The sequence below is a fragment of the Monopterus albus genome, unplaced genomic scaffold (assembly GCF_001952655.1).
Source record: "Monopterus albus unplaced genomic scaffold, M_albus_1.0 scaffold143.1, whole genome shotgun sequence".
NCBI classification, from domain to species: domain Eukaryota; kingdom Metazoa; phylum Chordata; class Actinopteri; order Synbranchiformes; family Synbranchidae; genus Monopterus; species Monopterus albus.
In genome coordinates this window covers 1,443,687-1,463,207 of record NW_018128023.1, presented here as the reverse complement: position 1 = coordinate 1,463,207, position 19,521 = coordinate 1,443,687, and the positions used below count along the sequence as shown (strand labels likewise).

General features: G+C 41.4%; 2 protein-coding genes across 3 annotated transcripts in view; one reads left to right on the top strand and one right to left on the bottom strand.

Moving 5' to 3' along the window:
• Window positions 1-7,953, bottom strand: part of LOC109968116 (oxysterol-binding protein-related protein 3-like) — a 15,931-nt gene extending 7,978 nt beyond the window's left edge. The window contains exons 1-5 of the mRNA XM_020614161.1: window positions 7,784-7,953; window positions 2,494-2,693; window positions 1,668-1,784; window positions 757-810; window positions 567-680 (exon numbers count right to left, since the gene is read on the bottom strand). Coding sequence (XP_020469817.1) covers window positions 567-680; window positions 757-810; window positions 1,668-1,784; window positions 2,494-2,556 — 348 coding nt within the window. The 5' untranslated portion in view covers window positions 2,557-2,693; window positions 7,784-7,953. The remainder of the gene's footprint in view (window positions 1-566; window positions 681-756; window positions 811-1,667; window positions 1,785-2,493; window positions 2,694-7,783) is intronic.
• On the top strand, window positions 4,622-19,262 carry tril (TLR4 interactor with leucine-rich repeats). 2 transcript variants are annotated; one of them, XM_020614160.1, is made up of 4 exons: window positions 4,622-4,725; window positions 5,164-5,276; window positions 13,248-13,328; window positions 15,785-19,262. In XM_020614160.1, exon 4 carries the CDS (start codon window positions 15,892-15,894, stop codon window positions 18,370-18,372), a length of 2,481 nt encoding a protein of 826 aa, XP_020469816.1. In that variant the 5' UTR covers window positions 4,622-4,725; window positions 5,164-5,276; window positions 13,248-13,328; window positions 15,785-15,891; the 3' UTR covers window positions 18,373-19,262. The 2 variants fall into 2 exon arrangements, with proteins under 2 accessions (XP_020469816.1, XP_020469815.1); XM_020614159.1 differs by having other exon boundaries at window positions 4,622-5,276.
• The last annotated feature ends 259 nt before the right edge of the window (window positions 19,263-19,521 follow it).

Below are 19,521 nucleotides of genomic sequence, written 5' to 3'. Positions count from 1 at the left end.
ATAGTTATTAGACTCTCACGGGTTTTGTAGACGTCCCGCCTAGTGTCTTCGGCAATTTTTTCCTGCACCCCCACGGCCGCTTTAATCGCGTCCACATCTCGCTGGGTAAACTGCAAACTCGTTTTTATCTCCTGTATTTCTTTGGTCATGTCGTCGAGTCTCTTGTTATTTGTCTCCATAATTAGTTTCACAAAGCCTTGGAAACTTTCTTGCTGTTGGCACATAAGTGCGGTGTACATCAGCTTCTGCTGATTCAACATCTCAGCTACTTGCGCCGCTGAAATAGAATCTTCTTCAGCCTCAATATCCTCGCTCGCTTCTGGTTTATTAGCTCTTTTCCCTCTTGGAGGCATTTTAATAGTTATAGAATTTGTTCAAAGACTTGAAAATGTAGAAGATGTGAAAAGTCGTAGAACAGACAAGAGGAGCAGTAAAGACGTCTGCTCTCGCTGCAACCCGGAAAAAGGTGCTTTGTATGAAACATGGACAGGAAATGAAAGACAAGCATGTAGAAGTTGATGTATTTGTGTATATCATTCACACAGAATCACTCAGGTTAGACTTACCTTTAGGTGATAGATGTTATCCTCTGTGTCCAGGTCAATGCACATGGTTTTCTTCTTTACCGACATGACAGAAAGGCCAACGTCTATGCAGCCATGAAGCTTTCCTTTCTCAAGCTGTGCAAAAACACTTTTTAGCATATGTCTGTATGTAAGAATTACAGGCAGGTTTGGCACTTGAGGTGATACCTACATCAGTTCCACGCTTTGCATATTTCAAGATGCCTTTTTCCAACAGAAAGTATCTCTAGATGGGAAGAAATCAAACTCAGTCAATACTGATTCACAAGAGTTACTCTACTTTCAGTTCTTATAGGTTTATGACACTGGTTATACAACAATTAGAAACACTAATAAAAAAGGTATGTGGATTTTGTGCAGTTTTGCACCAGTAACATCACCTTTTCTCTTGGCTTTACAGTCTACAGAATATACAGACAATGTACCTTTACAGTGTGTGAAGATCCCTTATGGGTTAAAATATTAAATGATTAAAGTGGTAAAATTCCATCATGCTGTGAGGCAGAATTTCTAGGTACAGTGAGATGAGAAGAGGGGGAGGAAGATGAGTCAGAGTTACAGTATAGTCAGCTGGAAAATAAAAAGAACGGAAACAAGGAAATCCAGAAGACTATAATTGTGAAGAGGAAGAAATGTGGAAAAAAAATATTATGAAGAAACAGGCCAGAACTCTAGTTGCTTGTTTTAATCTTGATGCCAACAAAGAAACTACAACTAAAACCCATGTACACTACTGATCTTAAAATGCATATTTGCAATATTATTTTCCTCACAAAAATGGATACAAGGATGTTTAGAACATAATCATTACTTTTAGAAGCACAGCTACACCTGATGAACATAATGCAGAACATAAAAAAGAAAAGGTTTGCTCCAGAGATTTAAAAGAACAGAAATAAAGCTATTTTCAAGCTCAGAATATGTGCAAACCCCTGCGGCTCGCTATCTGACACCAACTCTCAGAAAAGCAATGCTGTTCAGAGTGAAAACAGGTCTCATGTTCAGTAAGAGACAGCAGCAGGGTGATAGTGGTGTTGTGTAACGTTTCAGTGGGGTCTTCAAGAGGGCAGGTGAAGTGCTCACCTTATGCCATCCCTTCATGGGCCACTTCCTCCTCTTGAGCAGGATGCCCTCCTGCTTGTCAGGCTCCTGCATACTGGCAGGAAACCCCCTGAGCCCCTCCACAATCTCCCAGCCATCCTGCAGGGACAATACATGCTGTACAAGTTAAATGGACAAGTGAATTTTTTCCCCTTGAAATAAAGGAAAAATAACACATTCTTAACCTGTAAACACAACACATATCATCAGATACACCATTTATGTGCAATATTGTTGTGACTGCACTGCCAGTTGTCATCACAACAGCGTTAATTTGTTTAAAGCATAATTGGTTTGTGTGCCTGTAAAGTTCATAGAGAACAACCCCTAATAACTGATTACATTTATTAGATTACAGACATACCCATCTTTGCTCCTAAAGGGCTCAGCCTGGATGCCACTTTTGTACCAAATCATGATTGCAATCACCTGTCGACATCACTTGGCTCAAACTGAATCATCATTTCATTGTTTTACCTAATTACTAACCCTAAAATGCAACTGTCCTGACTTCTTTTGGAATATGTTGCAGTCATCAGAATTAAAGTGAGTGTTTATTTTGAACAAAGAATAAAACTGATGAGGTATCACATCAACTAATGTGCTGCTGTACTGTTTTCAATGTGATACAGCACACAGATGATTTACAAATCACTACTTTCAGGTTTAATTTAGATTTTACATGCCATCCCAACTTCTTCAGATTTGGGGTTGTATTATCTGAAAAGTGCTCAAATGCTAACTTCAGGCACTTTTTATTCCCATAGCACACACGCACACTGATAGATATACAGAACTACACACATACCTGGTTGGTGTCATGTTTAGAGGAGCAGCTACTGTCACTGTGAGTGGGCGACGGCGACGTCATTTTCTTGCGACTTGACTTCTTTCTGCCCACCGTTTCTATCGTACCTGGTTTCTATGGAAACGGCAGCAGCAGCAATCTCAGCAGGGGGGCCAGGAGCATCACTCTGACCTTTGAAGGCCTCGCCACAACAGTCAGCACTGTGGAGAAGGGTTAAAAGGAGCTGATGACAGAGCAGCACAAAGGCTATGCCTATTTTAAAGAAAACGGTAGCAGCACACAAGAGCAGACAGATAAAAAGAGAAGAGTCACTTACTCACTGCCAGTCTGACTGACTAATTCCAAAGTCTACAGCAGTTTTGTTTTAAGGACGTTAGACACAAATGTCCCAAATTACATGAGAGGCTAAAAAGGCTTTATCATGGGCTCTCATATGTGCACAGTTCAAGGTTCACCTTGCACCATGTACAGTAAGTTCAGATGTGCCCGGAACCCCTGTCTGGCTATGTGTGGAATCTTGTGATAAATCTGAGCTGTGAACACACATGAGTTCAATCACTGAGTCAGACTCAGTATTTATGACCGTGGCTGTCCTAAACCATACCTTATAATCAATGGTCAACTGGTAAACAAGCATGTGAAAAATACTATCACTGATCCTCAACCAACCACCCCCATCAGCAGGGGGAATTGTCCTAAACTCTGCAACTTCAACAAGTACGGTAAAAGTAAGAGGTTTTTCATTACAAAAGTTTTGTCTCATTTCTCTACACAGTGCGATGTAACATTCATTCTTCTCCTTGCCTCAAATGACAAGCTCCAACCTGGCTGCATACAAGCATGCATGCATACCTCTGCTTGTGTTTTATAGCCACTCCCTGCTGAAATGGCCTCACAACAGATTAAACTCAGATGGCTACTGTACTTGTGAGCTTGGCACATCCCTCTCTGGTTGACTGAAGGCTCACCTATGGTCTCTGCGTGTGTACAGATGCATGCTAAATTGTGTAAACTTCTGGATGTTAAGTACAGTAACTACATCCTCTGCACATAATCTGGTGGTTTCAGTGAGTGTATGTGTGTATTCTGTAATTCCCCAAGTCTCTCTCACACTCAGTGCCACGGCCATGATGTGAGTCATCAACAGGAAAGAATGTGTTCTGTGCTTCCGATACCCCAGACAAACCATAACACACAGCCAGCTACAGTCAACACTCCATTAAAAGCAAACTGAAAGGCATGGACAGCCCACAGCACAGACTAAAAGGACAAATGGATAAAATGTGTTCACATTTTCAGGCTTTGGCACATCTGGCGTCTTCAGCTGCATCTGAAACTTTATGGATTCCACATACCCTCTGCATATTTATATCTACTCAAATACATCTGTATGTGTTCAGGACTTCAGGAGCATCCAACCATAAATCAGGGCACATTTCTAGCTCGGCCTTTTTCCTTTTTGTGCAACACAGCAGCAACATCTGCAATAGCACACTCCCTCAGAGCAAAACATCAAAAACTGTCTGTGCACAGATTTTGTTTCAAGTATCACTACCTTGTAACACTTCCTAGTTTCACTAGAAACTTGTATGAAAGCTATATGTATTCATCTATAATACCATCTGCCATAGAAGTACTGCAAAACCTGTAAATGAAGCTGAGAGATGTGAGTCCCACTGCCTGCCCCACTTATCTCGAATGACTGACACTGTAGTACTGTACACCACTGAGCCTCTTGCACTGTAAGACTAGAAGGGCTGGAGTTTTGCATTCAGTCTTGCGTAATAAGAGTCAATCATTAATGGCACTACACCGTGCAAATAATCTGTTAAAAGATGGAAAAGGGTCTTGCTTGCAGCAAGGGCCGATGCCACAGTCACAAGGCCCAAAATTAGGGAATGAAGATTTAAAGGTCATGGAAAGGTGACTACTTTGTGTGTGTTCTCCTCTTTTTGTCTTTATGTATCAGTATTTGTGAGATCAGTTGATGGGGGGGGGGAATTGGTTTTGTCTGGATATATGACAGTGGGAGGACAGTGGGACATGCATGGGAGACTAGATGGCAACATTTTGCATAACATAAGTGCCTGTGGTCTAACATACAACCTTTGCACTGTACTTTCTCCTTCACTAGACTGAAGAAACAGGGACCTAGAAGCCCCCTACAATGAGAACAGAAGCCTCCTCTACATTTACTCTTCAAGATCTGACATTATTAAACCAGTTTTTAAGGTGAGCATGCACGTGCATCACATCAAGAGACAAAGGCAGAGATGTAAACATGCCCTGGTCTAAGAAACAGACATTTTACTCTACTTGTTCCATTCCAAACAAAGTGCCAAGGCTCCTGAAAAGCCCACCAAACTAACCACTTGTGTTCTCTCAAAATTAGGCTGCAATAAACTCTTGAACACTGAACCGTTCAGGAATGTTGCTTTTAAAGACATAATTCAAATAAAATTTTAATCTTTTTTTGAACTGAGCTATTCATTCCTATTTACAGAAAGTCCTTTGGCTTTCACATTAAGCAAAGCCTTGTATGTTATGCACCAGTTTCCATGGCAGCATTTCAAGCGAGGAACTGTCTAGCTGGAGTTTCCAGTCCTGGCATGTCAAACACGCAGACACTGACTTTACAACCAATCTGTCCGCTTTCTGCCTTTCTTGCAGCAGCAGGACTACCACTAACCCAAATGTCCATATATCCTCCTCATTACTTCAAGAAGGTTCTCGCAGATGACCCATCTGTGGCTCAACCTCCAATAAAGCACCAGGGTATTCAGGTAAAAATTCTTTTGTGATTTATGGAGTTAATGCTGTGCATGATTCACTGATGATCAAACTGAGAGCTGGTATAAGATGCTAACATCTGGCAATATTATCTGAATACTTCACCCACGTTTTATAACAAAACAATGCAACGGATGTGTGGCAGCATATGTTATGGACTGGTAGGCGGCAGTAGCACTTAGCTTATCTGACTTCTGATTTCATCTCTGAAGTCAAGCAGTTGACAGCGCTGCACTTGTTTGAAGATATTTTTAACAACATTTTTCCTCTGAACTATGCCTCTGTTTTCTGTATGTGGACAGAGAAAAGTGAATGCAAGTGATCAAAGAGCAGCCTCAATATGTCATGTGCACTCAAACAAAGAGAACAGGCTTGAGAACCAGCAGGCCCATAGATTCTTGACTGATGTATTTCTGGAAAGCTGCATCACTGAAGATGTCTTTCTGTCGCTTTCCTGCAGAGACAAGTGACATCATGCTGTGGTACTGCTCAATCACACGTTGCTATGGATACACAAAAAACCAATGGCAAAAATATACTCAGTTTGTTTACAATTTGAGGGCCTAAAACACAGGTCTGTTTATAGAACCGGTGCTGTTACCAGCAGAAACATGATCACATGATTCTCAGTGCTGACCAGCCAGCTTGGCCGGTCGGCACAGGAAGATCACAGGCAGGTTATTCTCTGAGCGACTCTGTATTTACCAGCTTTTAAGTAGGTGTTGTGTAAAGGAGAGAGTGACATAGAGATAACTGAGTGAGTCACATCGGTATTTTGAATATGTACGACCAGAAGTGCTGGAGCAGGAAATAACATTTTCGCTGGGTAGTGCTCAGCTGATTGAGAGACTTAAAGCCAATTCCTGTGGTGCAATCCTCTTTTAGCTTTGGATCACTAGAGATGCAAGCTTGAACAGTGCTCTCTAAAGCTGATAGTCTTTCAACATCTTGCTCAAGGGCACTTAAACAGGGTAGATGCATACCAGCACATGGGAATATGTCCACAGTGCTGGGTTCCTGGACAGGTTCTTCTTCATACTCAGCCTAGTTTAGTAACTCAGTTTTCTTTTCATTGCTGATCAATCTGCCAATTATTTTCTCGTTTCAGCTATGAAATATCAGAAATATACCAAAAGCCTGAAACCTGAAGCTACATCTTGTGTAAATGTTATTTTCCCTGACCAACAGACCAAACACCAAAGATATTCAGTTTAAGATAATATTAAATAAAGAAGCAATAAATCCTTATGTTGGAGAAGCTGGGATCAAAATCTTCCTTGCATTTTTGGAAAAAAAAATAAATAAATAAAAATCACTTATATGATCTTTCTCTTAAATGTAAAATATACAGATATATGATCAACTTCATTACAGCATTATGAACCAGCCTCACCCTCAGCTTAAAAATGTTAATAAAATCCTAGGGCAGCAACACTACAGTTGTGTTTACACGTGCTTGAATAGTTGGTTGGCAATGTAGCAAACTATGAATAAGACAGTTACAGTATTTAAAAGAAACTAAGCCAATCAAACACCACAAAAGCCTTCATGCATTACTGGTGGGTGCAACCTCTCATTTTCATTATTGATTAATCTACCGGTTATCTTCATGATGAATCAGCTGACTGTCTGCACATAAAATGTCAGAAAAAAGTGAAAAGTATTTGTTCCTAGTGTCCCCAAGTACCCAGACATTTAAATGTACTATTATAGAAGCTATTATATTTGTAAATACCCACATTTGACTGGATTAAACCACTATTTTTTAAGTTTGCATTTCTGTGGATCACTTCAGTTTTAAAGGTGTGGTAGCCTCCTGGAAACCTGTCCACTGTAGTGTACTTGTAAAACTAAGGGAGTAAACCGTCCTATGTACAAAACACCGCCACACTGAAACATAGCAGACAACACCTTTCAATTAATGCATCAAATCAGACTTGACAAGCAAGACAAGGTCCTCACAATGATCTCAACAGCCCATATGTAATTTGAACGCACGGAATATATGCAAGGATGATAGTTCGCTGACAGCACAGCAGCCAGGGTGGATTGGTTTAAATGGACTAAACACTAATTACTGGGGACTAAACACTAATTACTGGGGACTAAACACTACACTAATTACTGGGGACTAACTAATTACTGGGGACTAACCACTGGTGCCCCGTTCAGATTCACAGCACTACTCAGTTCCTGTTGCCAGAGCCAGCACAGCAATTCAAACTTGTCAACGCAAACATACAATCCATGTGGCTGTAAACTCACAACACACTGCCTCGATAAAAGCCCAGATATCACAGTAAACCTGTACTAGAGACTCGCACACATTAAATCAGTACCAAATGAGGAAATCGATTAATAATTCTATCGAAAGCGATACTGTTCAGCGCTAGAGACACGAGCGCCGTGAACTCTAATTCAAACGGAAGCTAGGCGAGAAACACACAAAACAGATACAGTTTCATGGGAACTATTACTTTTAAGGAAAATAAATACTTACAGCTATGTGGCGAAAGCTACACCATCCTATGCTGATAATAGAGAGATACAGTGCAATACTTATAGGTCTTCAGCTCTTCTTTTCAGCGCCGGAGTGTCTTGGACACGGAAGGAGGGGTTTGCTTGACAGGCCGGAGTGACTGGCACTCTTCTTAGCCTATCAGAATTAAGGATATACTAAAGGGGAGAGAAACATGCGGATACGTTTTTGAATGGACCACTGAGTGACGTAGGCAATAATGTGAAATGCATAAATGCGTGTCAAGACAAAGACGACTGGCATACAATCATGTAGTCCAACAAACTTTAGCAAAATTGGCAACCACGAGGCCACTTGTCTCTAAACCTCTAATGCAAAGGTTACTACAAAATATTTTGGCAACTTTTAAAGAGCAAGTTAGTCAACGTCAGTGGTCAGAAACTGTAACATTCCTCTAGCTCCAGAAAACAGGTCTACAGTAACTTAGGGATGAAAATAATGATTTTTTTTTTATTACTGAGTCATGTCCTTTATTTATGGGTTTGCCAAGTGAAAGGACAATTACAATTTTCTAAAGCAGTTTATTATTACTAAAAACAAAGAAAAGCAGATAACTGTAGCTTGAACTGGGGAATGTTTGGTAGAAGCACTTTTTGCATGAAAAACAAAAATTAAATTAAATTTATTGTCAAAACAGTTGCCAACTGTTTTTTCTGGCAAAACTGAATAACCCATTGTTTCAGCAATGCCTTTAATATTATTACTAAGAGGCAGATTGCACTCTTGTAAGTGTGGAGGAACAGTATGCCTTAATAATCGGTCTGGTCTGATTGCTTCATAGATTGTTTGGTGCTTTTCCTCAGACATGCTGGTCGCAAAAGATGGCTTTACCACAAGTGCTGACTGTTTTCTGAAATGATGAGTAAGTGAGAGAGGTTGTGTGATTGCACACAGATGGAATAAGTGAATAGTGTAATTATGAGCATGTGTTTGTGTTTCTACTTAAGGTCTGTCTTTCTCTGATCATGCCTTCTTCAGGGAAAGCTCTGCTCAGTCAGTTCACCTCTATTGCCCTTGTTCCTCTTCAAATCACCTTCATGCTTTGGTTTTGTTTACCTAGCAAAACAAATTTCCTCTTTTGCATGGGTATGATGTTGTCACTTCCTGCCTGGCTTATTTCTATGGCCACAGAGGGAATGGAAAAGACAAAAAGGGGAAAACATTTTTGACAGGGAGAGTCAGAGCTGGGTGTGTCCAGAAACTTATAATAATTGCAGTGTTTTGAGTCTGGAGGAATGTAGGCCCACTTTGTTAAGACTGACTAAGAGAACCTGAATGTTTATTTGTTGGTGTGATGATGGAAGCAGAACAGCCAGGAAGAAGAGACTGTTATCAGTGTTTGTATCACAGATCTTTTTATTGACAAACCTAAGTGGATTACCCTGTACATACCTAAATAGTGCACAGTTCTAGCCACAGGGAATACACCTTTGTATACCTGACAACAGTGACACACACTCTAAACCACACCTGTCTACACACATGCAAATACAGTGACAGTGCAAACCTGAAAATGCAGCCCACACACAGTGGTGTTGACTTGCAAACATCTAATAGCACAATATAAATCTTATTTTAAAATACATTATACAGTATACACACAGACACACATGACATGAACAGGCTGTCTATGACTGTCGCCTATAGGTTTGATATGGTTACTACACACTGAGCAGCTTGTGTTCCTGCTGGAAAAGAAAACACCCTCCCTGCTGGTAGTCAGCCAGATGATGTGGACCTGTGGTAAATCAAGAGGCAAAGGACATCAATTGTAGTGGGGAAGGTGTTTCTGGTTTTGTGGTCTACTTTGTAAGTTCTGTAAATTGCTTAGCTATGTGCACTGTGCAATTTGATTTTAAGTGTAAGGAGGAGGTAATTAAGAGGGCAACATCCTTCAACTAGAGGACCTCTCATTCTCCCTTAGTGCCCTTAAACAAGACACTGACAGAGTCTCTGTTATGTAGCTGAAAGTGTGCCTTGGTGCAAAGATTTCTATGGGCACTTCATCTTCTCCTATTTCTCCCACTCCCCCTGTATCATGTACAAATCAGTCATAAGTAAAGTGTGTGTGTTGTATAGAAATGCACCTTGTAATTACAATGTACACTGAAACAACAAAGACCTTTAAACTAACTCAGGGCCTCACTGTATAAGATGGGGCATCATGATTAGGTAAGAATGCAGCTGTTGTCTTAAGTCCCCTATTCAGGTTATATTGTTAGTGGTGCATATAATATTAAATCCACAGTTACATCAAATCCACAGAGTCAAATTCCTCGTGTGTCCAACACACCTGGCCAGTAAAGCAGATTCTGATTCTGACATATGCTAGCATCTCTGTCAGACTGTACTGAGGCACAGAGAAACTGAGTTAACGTCAGCATGCAAACCTCCTCACATGCTGATGTTTAGCAGATACAGTATAATGGGACCACCACGGTCATTAGTGTTATAGACTAAATAACTCATTCTTTCCCTCTGCCATCAGACTCCTAAAGAGCTGACAGGAGTTTATAATCAGGGATTACTTCATGTAACTGCACTTGATTGTTTACATTTTCAGTTTGCGTATAATTGCACACTAATTGATGATTGTTGCACATACAGCTGATGTAGCCTATATTCTTGTTATATTTTCACATGCTGGTTTTAAAATTGCCTTTATTTTGTATTACTATTTATCCATTTTATATTTAAACTTTATATTGTTTGACTTTCATTTGAATTTCATTGTACAGGGAAACATGTTTCCTTATGTGCATGTGACAATAAACAGTTTTGATTTGACCATGCACATCTGGGGCCCTGAGGCACTTGACTACTTTGCTCAGTTGATAATGTAGCCTTATTCTGACCACTGTGAAGGATGAGGGAAGCAAAGATCAGATTCTGTTGTCCATATGCTATAACGTTCCATGGCTGCAGAGGGCGATGTTGAACAAAACCAATGTGTGGACTGGGACTCCACAGCTGCAGATCAGATGTGTCGAACACTAAATTACTGGCAACTTTATTTTAGTGACTCATAAAACCCAGATTTTTTGCACACTTGCTGCAACTAGTTTAGCATTATGTTGCAAGTGAGTGTGAGTGATGCTGCGTTCATATGTATTTTTGTGCTTGCTTTCATGTATTTGTGTGTGCTCATGAAACCCCACACAACCTATCACAATTTTCAGGGTGTTTGAGTTCCTGAGCATAAGTGTTATCTTCTGTGCTGCTCAGTGAGTTTAAGATCTTAAGCCATTGCTTTCTCTCATTGTCATTATGTGATTGAGGCTGATTATGTGCTTGCAGACCGTTTCTATCAAACTTGATAGATCAAAGGATTGCCAGTATATACACACACAGTTCTTTACACTATCCTTCTTATTCCTCCATCTTTCCCTCCAGTCTCTCCACTCTTTCAACAGGGCAATAGCATGCTTTCTAATGTTTTCCAGATGTCACGTTCCTCCTTTGCTTTTCCCCCTGCTCTATTCCTTCCATTCCTAACTGTGACAGGCTCAACTGAAACCCTGAAAATCCTGCCAACCTTCCTTTCCTTGCTTACACTCTCCCCCCTCCCAAAAAGCTTGCTTGACAAAATGTGACCCCTGGAGGTCAGGCAAGACTGGCTGCAGCTCTCTCAGAGCAGAAAGGAATGCTGTGCAAATGCATTTCTCACATTGCAGGATGGGCTAGTGTTGCTACAGTTAGCTGTTTGGTCATGCTCTTGACATTTTCTTTTGGTCTGATTTTGATGAGCTTGTTAATATTTTTATATAGAGAGGGGATTAGTAAAAGGTATCTTTTAATTGCTGCAACTAGGCTTGGCCTCTTCTGCTCTTTACCTCCATCTTCTCTCCTGCCTGGAATGGGAGCCAGCTGGAGTAGCTGAACAGGGGACCACTGGGAAGGTGGAGGGTTTCAGGCAAGGGGCCCAGATGTTCTCTCCACTCTTTTTCTCTCATGTATATACATTTATGTGCACCTAAAATGTGTCCCCATCTTGTGTATAACATACAGTAATAAATGTGTCATGCCAGTGAAGTTGCAGACACATGTTGCGCAGAGTGAGCAGATTTTCTTCCATCATCTCCCTCTAATTGCATAAACACATTCACTCATCCACTCACAAACAGGAACACACACACACACACACACACACACACACTGTCAGTGCGCATGAGCGTATGGACTTCATCTATGATTCTCAGCTGTAGCTAAAGCACTTAATGATCACAGCAGCTGTTGCTCATGTAAATTTTCCTTACACATACACAAAGACATACACAATCGCACATCTTCATTCCCTCTTTCCATCCCTTCTTTTTGCTGTATGCATAGTGATTCTTTAAACAACCTAAACAATGCATCAAATGATAGTTCACACATAGAAACACACACATGCTCATAAACATGCAAAAGTAAACATGTACAAATGGGCCAACACATCTGTTATTTGTTTGAATTGTTGCCCTCATTTTAGAGCACCACTGGTGAAACCTGAGGAGCAACGCTGCTATTCATCTGATAAGCCTTAAATATGTGTTAGTTTCAAGCAGTATTATGTTACCTGGACATGTCTCATATACTATACAGCTTGCCTCTCTGATGCATGTGAGGCCTGCAGGGAAAATGTGCACCACCAAGATGCCTGTGTTCTGAGATACAATAGGTTGCACATGTTTCCACTAGCACAACTTCCTGCAAGTTTATGACAGTGTGGGAGACTCATTAGTCCCCAGACTGAGTTCTGCTGCTGTGATTGGTGAATTACTTTAGTCCGTGCAATCACTTTAGTTCGTGAATCACTTTAGGAATTTCACATATTGCGTTAAGATGATTTTGAAGTCCTTTGTGTGTAAAAGTGTGCAAGTCTGTGTTAGTACTAAATCCTGTCTTGTGTGTATTATTTGTCACTGTAGGGTAAGATACAGAATCTGACCTCCAATTCAAACTTTAGTTTTGCTGCAGGATGAGGAACCATTACATTGATCTGTACCAGTGAAGGTCTGGATTAAGTAGTGTTTAAACTCAGACCAGTTGTGAAAAAGTACTAATATCCATATTTTGACATTTTCACTTTCTTACCAAGGATTAAATGAGAAGATCAATACTAGTCTCAATTCTGTATGGTAGCTACAGCCAGAAAGACTAGAGATAGCCTGATCTGGAGCCTGGAGATAATGTGTTAACTAGTGAGGTTTGGAAGTGCTGTTTGGCAGAGGGTACTTTTAGATCTTTTTTTTTTTTCTTATATCTTCTTTTGAACTAAGAAAGTAAAAGTAAAAATATAAAAGGTCACAAAATTTTCTTACTTTCCACCTCTGCTAATAGTTTATGGAATTTAAAACAAGCATAGATTATCTTAGTGTAACTTGTGCAAAAAACTGATTCTATATCCTCATCACTAACATCTGTCTCTCTCTCACTCATAAAGAAGTTGGTTCATCACCTGAAGACTGCGCAAGAGGAGTGTAACCCTCCAGGCTGACCTACACACACTGCAGCATCGGATCATGTATGGACACAGAAACTCACCTGCACTGATCTGGATATTCTTTATTTCATGCAGATAAATTTTTTCACATCTACACACAAAAACCTCTCAGTCCAATGAAAGGGGCTCACTGCAGACATATAGAAGCCCCTTCTCTTCCCCTGATGGAATTAGTTCCCACATCTATGTTTTCTTTCCACTGAGCGACTGAAATGTCATATGACTGGTTAACTGCAGAGTGGGAGGCCTGCTGTGAAGAGAGAGGGGTGATAAAAAATGGGCAGACACAGTGGTTGACAGCTCCATACAGGGTTCTCGGCACTGCTATTTTGCCAGTGTCTTCTTGAATCTGGGTCAACTCCAGAATACTGTTTCCCTCACAACAGCATCAGTTGAATATTGTACTCCCTTTCCTCCTCCTCTGATCCCTGGCTATCCCTCAGTTTATTTTATCTTAACTTCTATCTGACCATATCATTAGTACACTGAATGACTCCTTCACCCTCCTCCAAATGTTAATAAGTTACATTTAAGCTCATGTTATTTATGATGATACAGTGAAAGCCATAGATATCTTTTGTGTATTCCTTTCAGAGCTGACACAGACCAGGCAACTGTGATAAAATGGGGAGACATAGTCAGACAGGAAATGACCTCCCAGAGAAAGAGAAAGGGGGCTTTCCTAAGGGTTGTATTTCAGTCTCTCATATCCAGACACTCACTCAAACACAGAGCTGTAATGTTTGACTATAATATCTACTAAAGGATATGCATGAGAATAAGACTAATCAGGGAGTGTTTGTTTTTTTGCTCTGTGTTGCAAATGCAAAGAGCTGAAACAGTCATGCATTAGCTCAGCTCTGAAAACTGTTGCATCTCTTGTACCTAAAGGGTGGTTGGAAAGCAAGTGTGTGTGTATTTGTGTATATGTGTGACTTTGTGTGCTTGAGTGAATTATGCTACTTCTTACGATACTGGATATATTTCTGTTCATATATTACCTGTTAAAAGTCTGTGAAAACTAGTTAGAAAGTGAACACAGGAGTTGAAATCATTAGAAATGAATACAGTATTTAGTTAACAAATAAACAGCTGAATAAACAGATTAAATATTTAGTTAAAAGCAAAAATTTATATATAAACAATTGAAATGTCCAGCTTCTGCCACAAGTAGCTACTGTAGTATGAATGCAGATTACTGATGGTTCAGTTGCATGGAACAATAAATTGTGTAACAATATTAATGTTTATTGTTAAAACATTTGGGAAATGGGATGGGTGGTGTCACTGAAGGCTGTGGAGGTTTCAGACAGAAGAGCTAAGGATCCACTGATTTTGGAAAAGCACACTATTAGCTCATGTCATCAGTGTGCAGATACTTTGGCAGTAACATAAACATACCTTTGGAAAAGGACGAACAGAAAACCTTCATATAGGCTACCAGTCATTTATCTGGCTGCACAATTCTGCACAAAATCTTTACATGCTCAACTCCTTTGTTTTCGTACTATTAAGCTGGAGATCTTTAACTCAAATCTGGCACCTCTCCTCGTCAGTCTTAACACACTTCAGGACCCGAATTCCTGGCTGGCAAATATGAACCATCTGTGCTCCTTTTGGCCCCGGGAACACAAGTCGCATTAATGTGAGAATTAGAGTTAAGCAGCGTGTAGAGGGTATTCCTACCGTACAAACCTGGGATGTGTTGATTGTAGCTTTACTCGCTCACTCTGTGTAGGCTGTGCAGTGGCTACCAGGCAGATTGTGCTTTGGGTAGTACAATATGCAATTGTTTACTACAGATGTTTTATGAATACTTTTCATAACGTCTCAGAACCTATGACGATATGAATCATTCGTGTTTTCTTGAGTGTTTTGCTAAACTTTTTGTATGTGTGACTCTGTATACACACTTTTCTACAAGGGAATTCAAGACTGTGGGGTTCTCATGGGATTCCGTGGGAAGGAAATCTTCATGTCTGTTTTGTCCATACCAGGGACCCGATCCAGATCTCAGATCTCAGACCCCCGGTGGCTGTGGGTCGCGCAAAAAACTCGGTCAAAGGGTTTCTCAATCCTTGTCTCCCGCCCTCTCTAACTTTGTATGCCTGTGTGTGGCAGTGTGAGTTTGATTACCTGCGTGCACGCGTAAACTCTGGAGCTCATGCTTCAAGGCTTGAGCACATCTGTTCTACCAGGATCGCAGAGCTGCGGAGGAGGAGGGACTGTTTTAGTGTCAATATGTGTGTGAGAGAGAGAGAGAGGGGAGAGAGGGAGAGAGAGAGAACGCTTTGGGCCTGAACTCTGCTTCTATGCGGAACTCTGTAATTTGCCACAGATGACCACTTGGGGGGATGGAGGTGAGCGTTTCCTCAGGCAGCATCAGACCATGATGCACCGATCAGTTTGCTCTAAAGGCTATGATGTGATGGGGCTGTGTGCTTGATTCGTACAGCCCTTCTCTTGCCACTTTTCAGAACACCAAGTGAATTCTCCAGCATGAGAGAGAGGAAGGGCAGCAGCACCTGAACAACACAAAACGAATGCAGCATCAGTTTCTTGCTGTGCCAGCCGCGCTGTTGGAATGGATACCGGCAGTTTCCAGGCAGGGGTATGCTTTCTATTGCTGTCACTCAACGGATTCCTCTCTTCCTCACCGGCGACAAGTTTTTGTCCCGACCGCTGTGACTGTCAGCACCCGCAGCACCTTATGTGTACGAACCGCGGGTTGCGCACTGTGCCCAAACCCGCTGCGCGGGTGCCCGAGGAGGTGCAGATCTTCAGCCTTGGGGGTAACTTTATCAGTAACATCTCTGCCTTCGATTTCACACGATACAGCGACCTTGTAAGGTTAAATTTACAGTACAATCAGATACAAGCGATTCACCCCAAAGCATTTGAAAAATTGTCCAAGCTAGAAGAGCTGTACTTGGGACACAATCTTTTATCTAATATACTTACGGGGACTCTACAGCCCCTGAATAAATTAACTGTACTCTATGGAAACAATAATGACATTAAGAAAATTACACCGGAGCTCTTTGCCAACTTGGATAATCTTGTTAAATTGCGCCTGGATGGCAACTCAATCAAAGTTCTACAGAATTCTGTTTTTAAAAGTTTAACCAATCTACATTATCTACATCTGGAATCCAACAAACTACAGCATATTCACAGAAACGCTTTCTCTAAACTCACCAGCCTACGCTTTCTAAACCTGGCCCATAATAAGCAATCAGCTGTGCGCAATGTCCTCACTTTTTCCCAACTCAAAGCTCTGACAACTTTGCTGCTGTCCGAAAATGAAATTCAGTACATTGGAAATCACGTCTTCCAAAACCTGAAAAAGCTGTCCAAATTGTCCCTAAGCAACAACAAAATTTCTCGTCTAGACAGTGCTGCTTTGAAGGGGCTGTCGAGCCTCAAAGAGCTTCTGATTGACGGCAACGACCTGGAGGAAATCCCTGCTGGTCTCCTCGACCCTCTGGAGCGCATCGAGAAGCTCGACTTTAGTAGCAATCGGATTTCCAACGTAGACTCTTTGGCTTTTTCGCAACTTAAACATCTAAAGGTGCTGAAACTGCGGAACAACTTTCTTACTAGTCTGTCTGGTGACATCTTTGCCCTTAACAAGATGCTTTATGACCTGGATCTCAATGGCAATAACTGGACGTGCGACTGTCGCCTGGAGGAGCTGAAGAAATGGATGACTGTTGCACATTCTCAGGGCAAATTGTTGACTGTTTTTGTGCAGTGTCATCACCCAGCAACTCTAAGGGGGACATATCTGGATTATGTGAACAGCTCCCAACTGCAGCCTCTCGGGAACTGGACTCACTTCTGTAGGAGCCAAGCTGGGCCTGAGGAGAGAAGTGGAGGAGGTGTAGTGGTTAAGGCGGAGGGAAAAGAGTTAACAGATACAATAAAGCAGGAGGAGAGAGGCGGGGAAGGTCAGGTAGAAGGAGCAGGAGGTGTAGATTTAAGACAGGAAAACAGGGTTGGGGTGATAGTGAGGAAAGGGGGAGAAAAACGCAAGCGAGAGGGACAAGAGGGGGTGGAAATTCAAGAAAACCAGGGAGGTCCAGAGGTGACAGAACTCTCTTCAACACTGGAAAGAAAGAAACCAAAGAAGGAGTCACTCAGTCCACAGTCACGACCTGCTGTAGAGGCAGCTGGGAAACGTGCCAAAGGGAGACAAAGGTCAGATGTTATTTCCAGAACTGACCCACCATCCATTTCCACACCAAGTCACAGAAATCCCACTGAGGTAAACAATGTGCTCACCACAACCTCTCCTGTGCAGCCAGGAGAAAAGTTTGATCTTCTGAGGTCTAATCAGTTGGAGGGCCTACCTGTTATCACAGATCCTTGCATGTTCAATGGCCATTTTATCACTAATGTGTCTGTGGATCAAGTGACATCTAGCACTGTCATTGTAAACTGGAAAACAAGGGATTATCACCGCTACACACCAGGGCCTGGGCCAGGTTTAAATGAAGTTCACTACCGCATTCTGTTTGACCGATTTGGGACTGCAGATCATTTTCCTCGCTATGTTTATGCCCGTGGCACAGCTCGCTCCATAACCCTTCGAGAACTCCGCTCAGATGTGACCTACATGGTCTGCGTGGAAGGAGTAGTTGGAGGAACTGTGTGCCAAGTCGCCCCTCGTGACCATTGCACAGGACTGGTCACTCTTCCTGAAGGCTTCAGCCATGGCAACACATTGACCTCTGACCTCCAGCTGGTGACTGTGGCAACGCTCGCTGGGAACGCCATGCTGCTGCTGGTCATTGGCGGGGTCTGGCTGGGACGGAACGTGAGGAAAAGGTTGGAGAAGAGGAAGTCGGCTATACACGTGCGCCACATGTACTCCACCAGGCGACAGTTTCGTCCCACAATTGCGACTGCAGCTGTATCCACTGACTTCACCTGCTACCAGAGCAGTCGCCCAGCACGACTTGCACCACTGGAGGAGGGGGACCTCATTGAGTTCCCTTGTGACCGCTTTCTAGACAACAGCAGTGCTCACAGAGATGATGACATGCAGAGGTTCTCAGACTAGAATCGTGCAAACTAAAAATGTTGACAACAGAATGATATGTGAATTCATTTGTGCTGTGGACTTTGGTGTAGCACCTAGAATACAGAAAATACAAAGTCACATCTATTGATACACTGCAGTCTCATTATAAACAAACCAAGTCAACAACCATGGAACAATTTGTATTTTGGATTTTCATTTGATCACAAGAAAACTGAAAACTGTGAGAAGCGAACAATTAAGTTCATCAGACAGCAGGGGAAGTCTATTCTCTCTGACTTCCTCTTCCTGCTTTGCACCTGCAAATGTTTTTACATGTGTGTATTATGGTGAGTGCAAGCATGTATGTATAAATGATGGACCACTGATTTCAACTATGGTGCTAATATTGAGTTCCTAGACATGATACTGTCTCATAATTGTACAGGCTATAATGATGGCTGCTGGTTGGCAGGAAAGAACACTTGTTATGTATCATATCTATCATGTTTAATACTTTTATATGCAAATTCATATCTTTCTGAATTACACAAAGGTGTAAAAATCCCCAACAATGTGATTCATTTGTCATATGAGTGTTTATAGATAGTTAACCGTATCTGTGGTTTTCAGATATTTTTTACATAACCTGTTGATTATGTAAAGTATAAGGAGTTTATATTTCTAGAAATAGGGGGAATACATGAAGATTTTTTTTATAGGCGATATAAAAATAAGACAATTGCCATAATCCTTTTGACCTCCAGGTTGTGTTTATATATTTTTATGATGTAGACATTATATGCCTCAGCTGAGCAGGCCAGATACTGCTATTTACAGGAATGTTCAGGCTGTTTAGAATTACCATCATGTGGCGTGTGGGTGGTGCTATACATGTGTTCTGGTACTTTTTTCTGAGTAATATGCTGTTGACTGGGAAAATAAATTTTAACAGCTCTTATCGTTCTTGTGTTTTAAAATAAGGGAAGATAAGAGCAATAGCATATAAGTGTGTGTGTGCATGTTTATGTGCATCATGCAGTATGTTTTTGTATGTGTGTCAAGCTGAGGTCTGGTAATAGTTAAGCTGTCCCTTTGTTTGAGTAGACAGGGTGGAGCACCTCCCACACATAGTCCAGTTCACATACACACTCACACAAGCATGCTTGTACACAAACATCATGAAACAAA

Excerpts from the sequence above, each read along its gene's own strand:
- tril (XM_020614160.1), top strand. The coding sequence starts at position 15,892 with ATGGATACCGGCAGTTTCCAGGCAGGGGTATGCTTTCTATTGCTGTCA.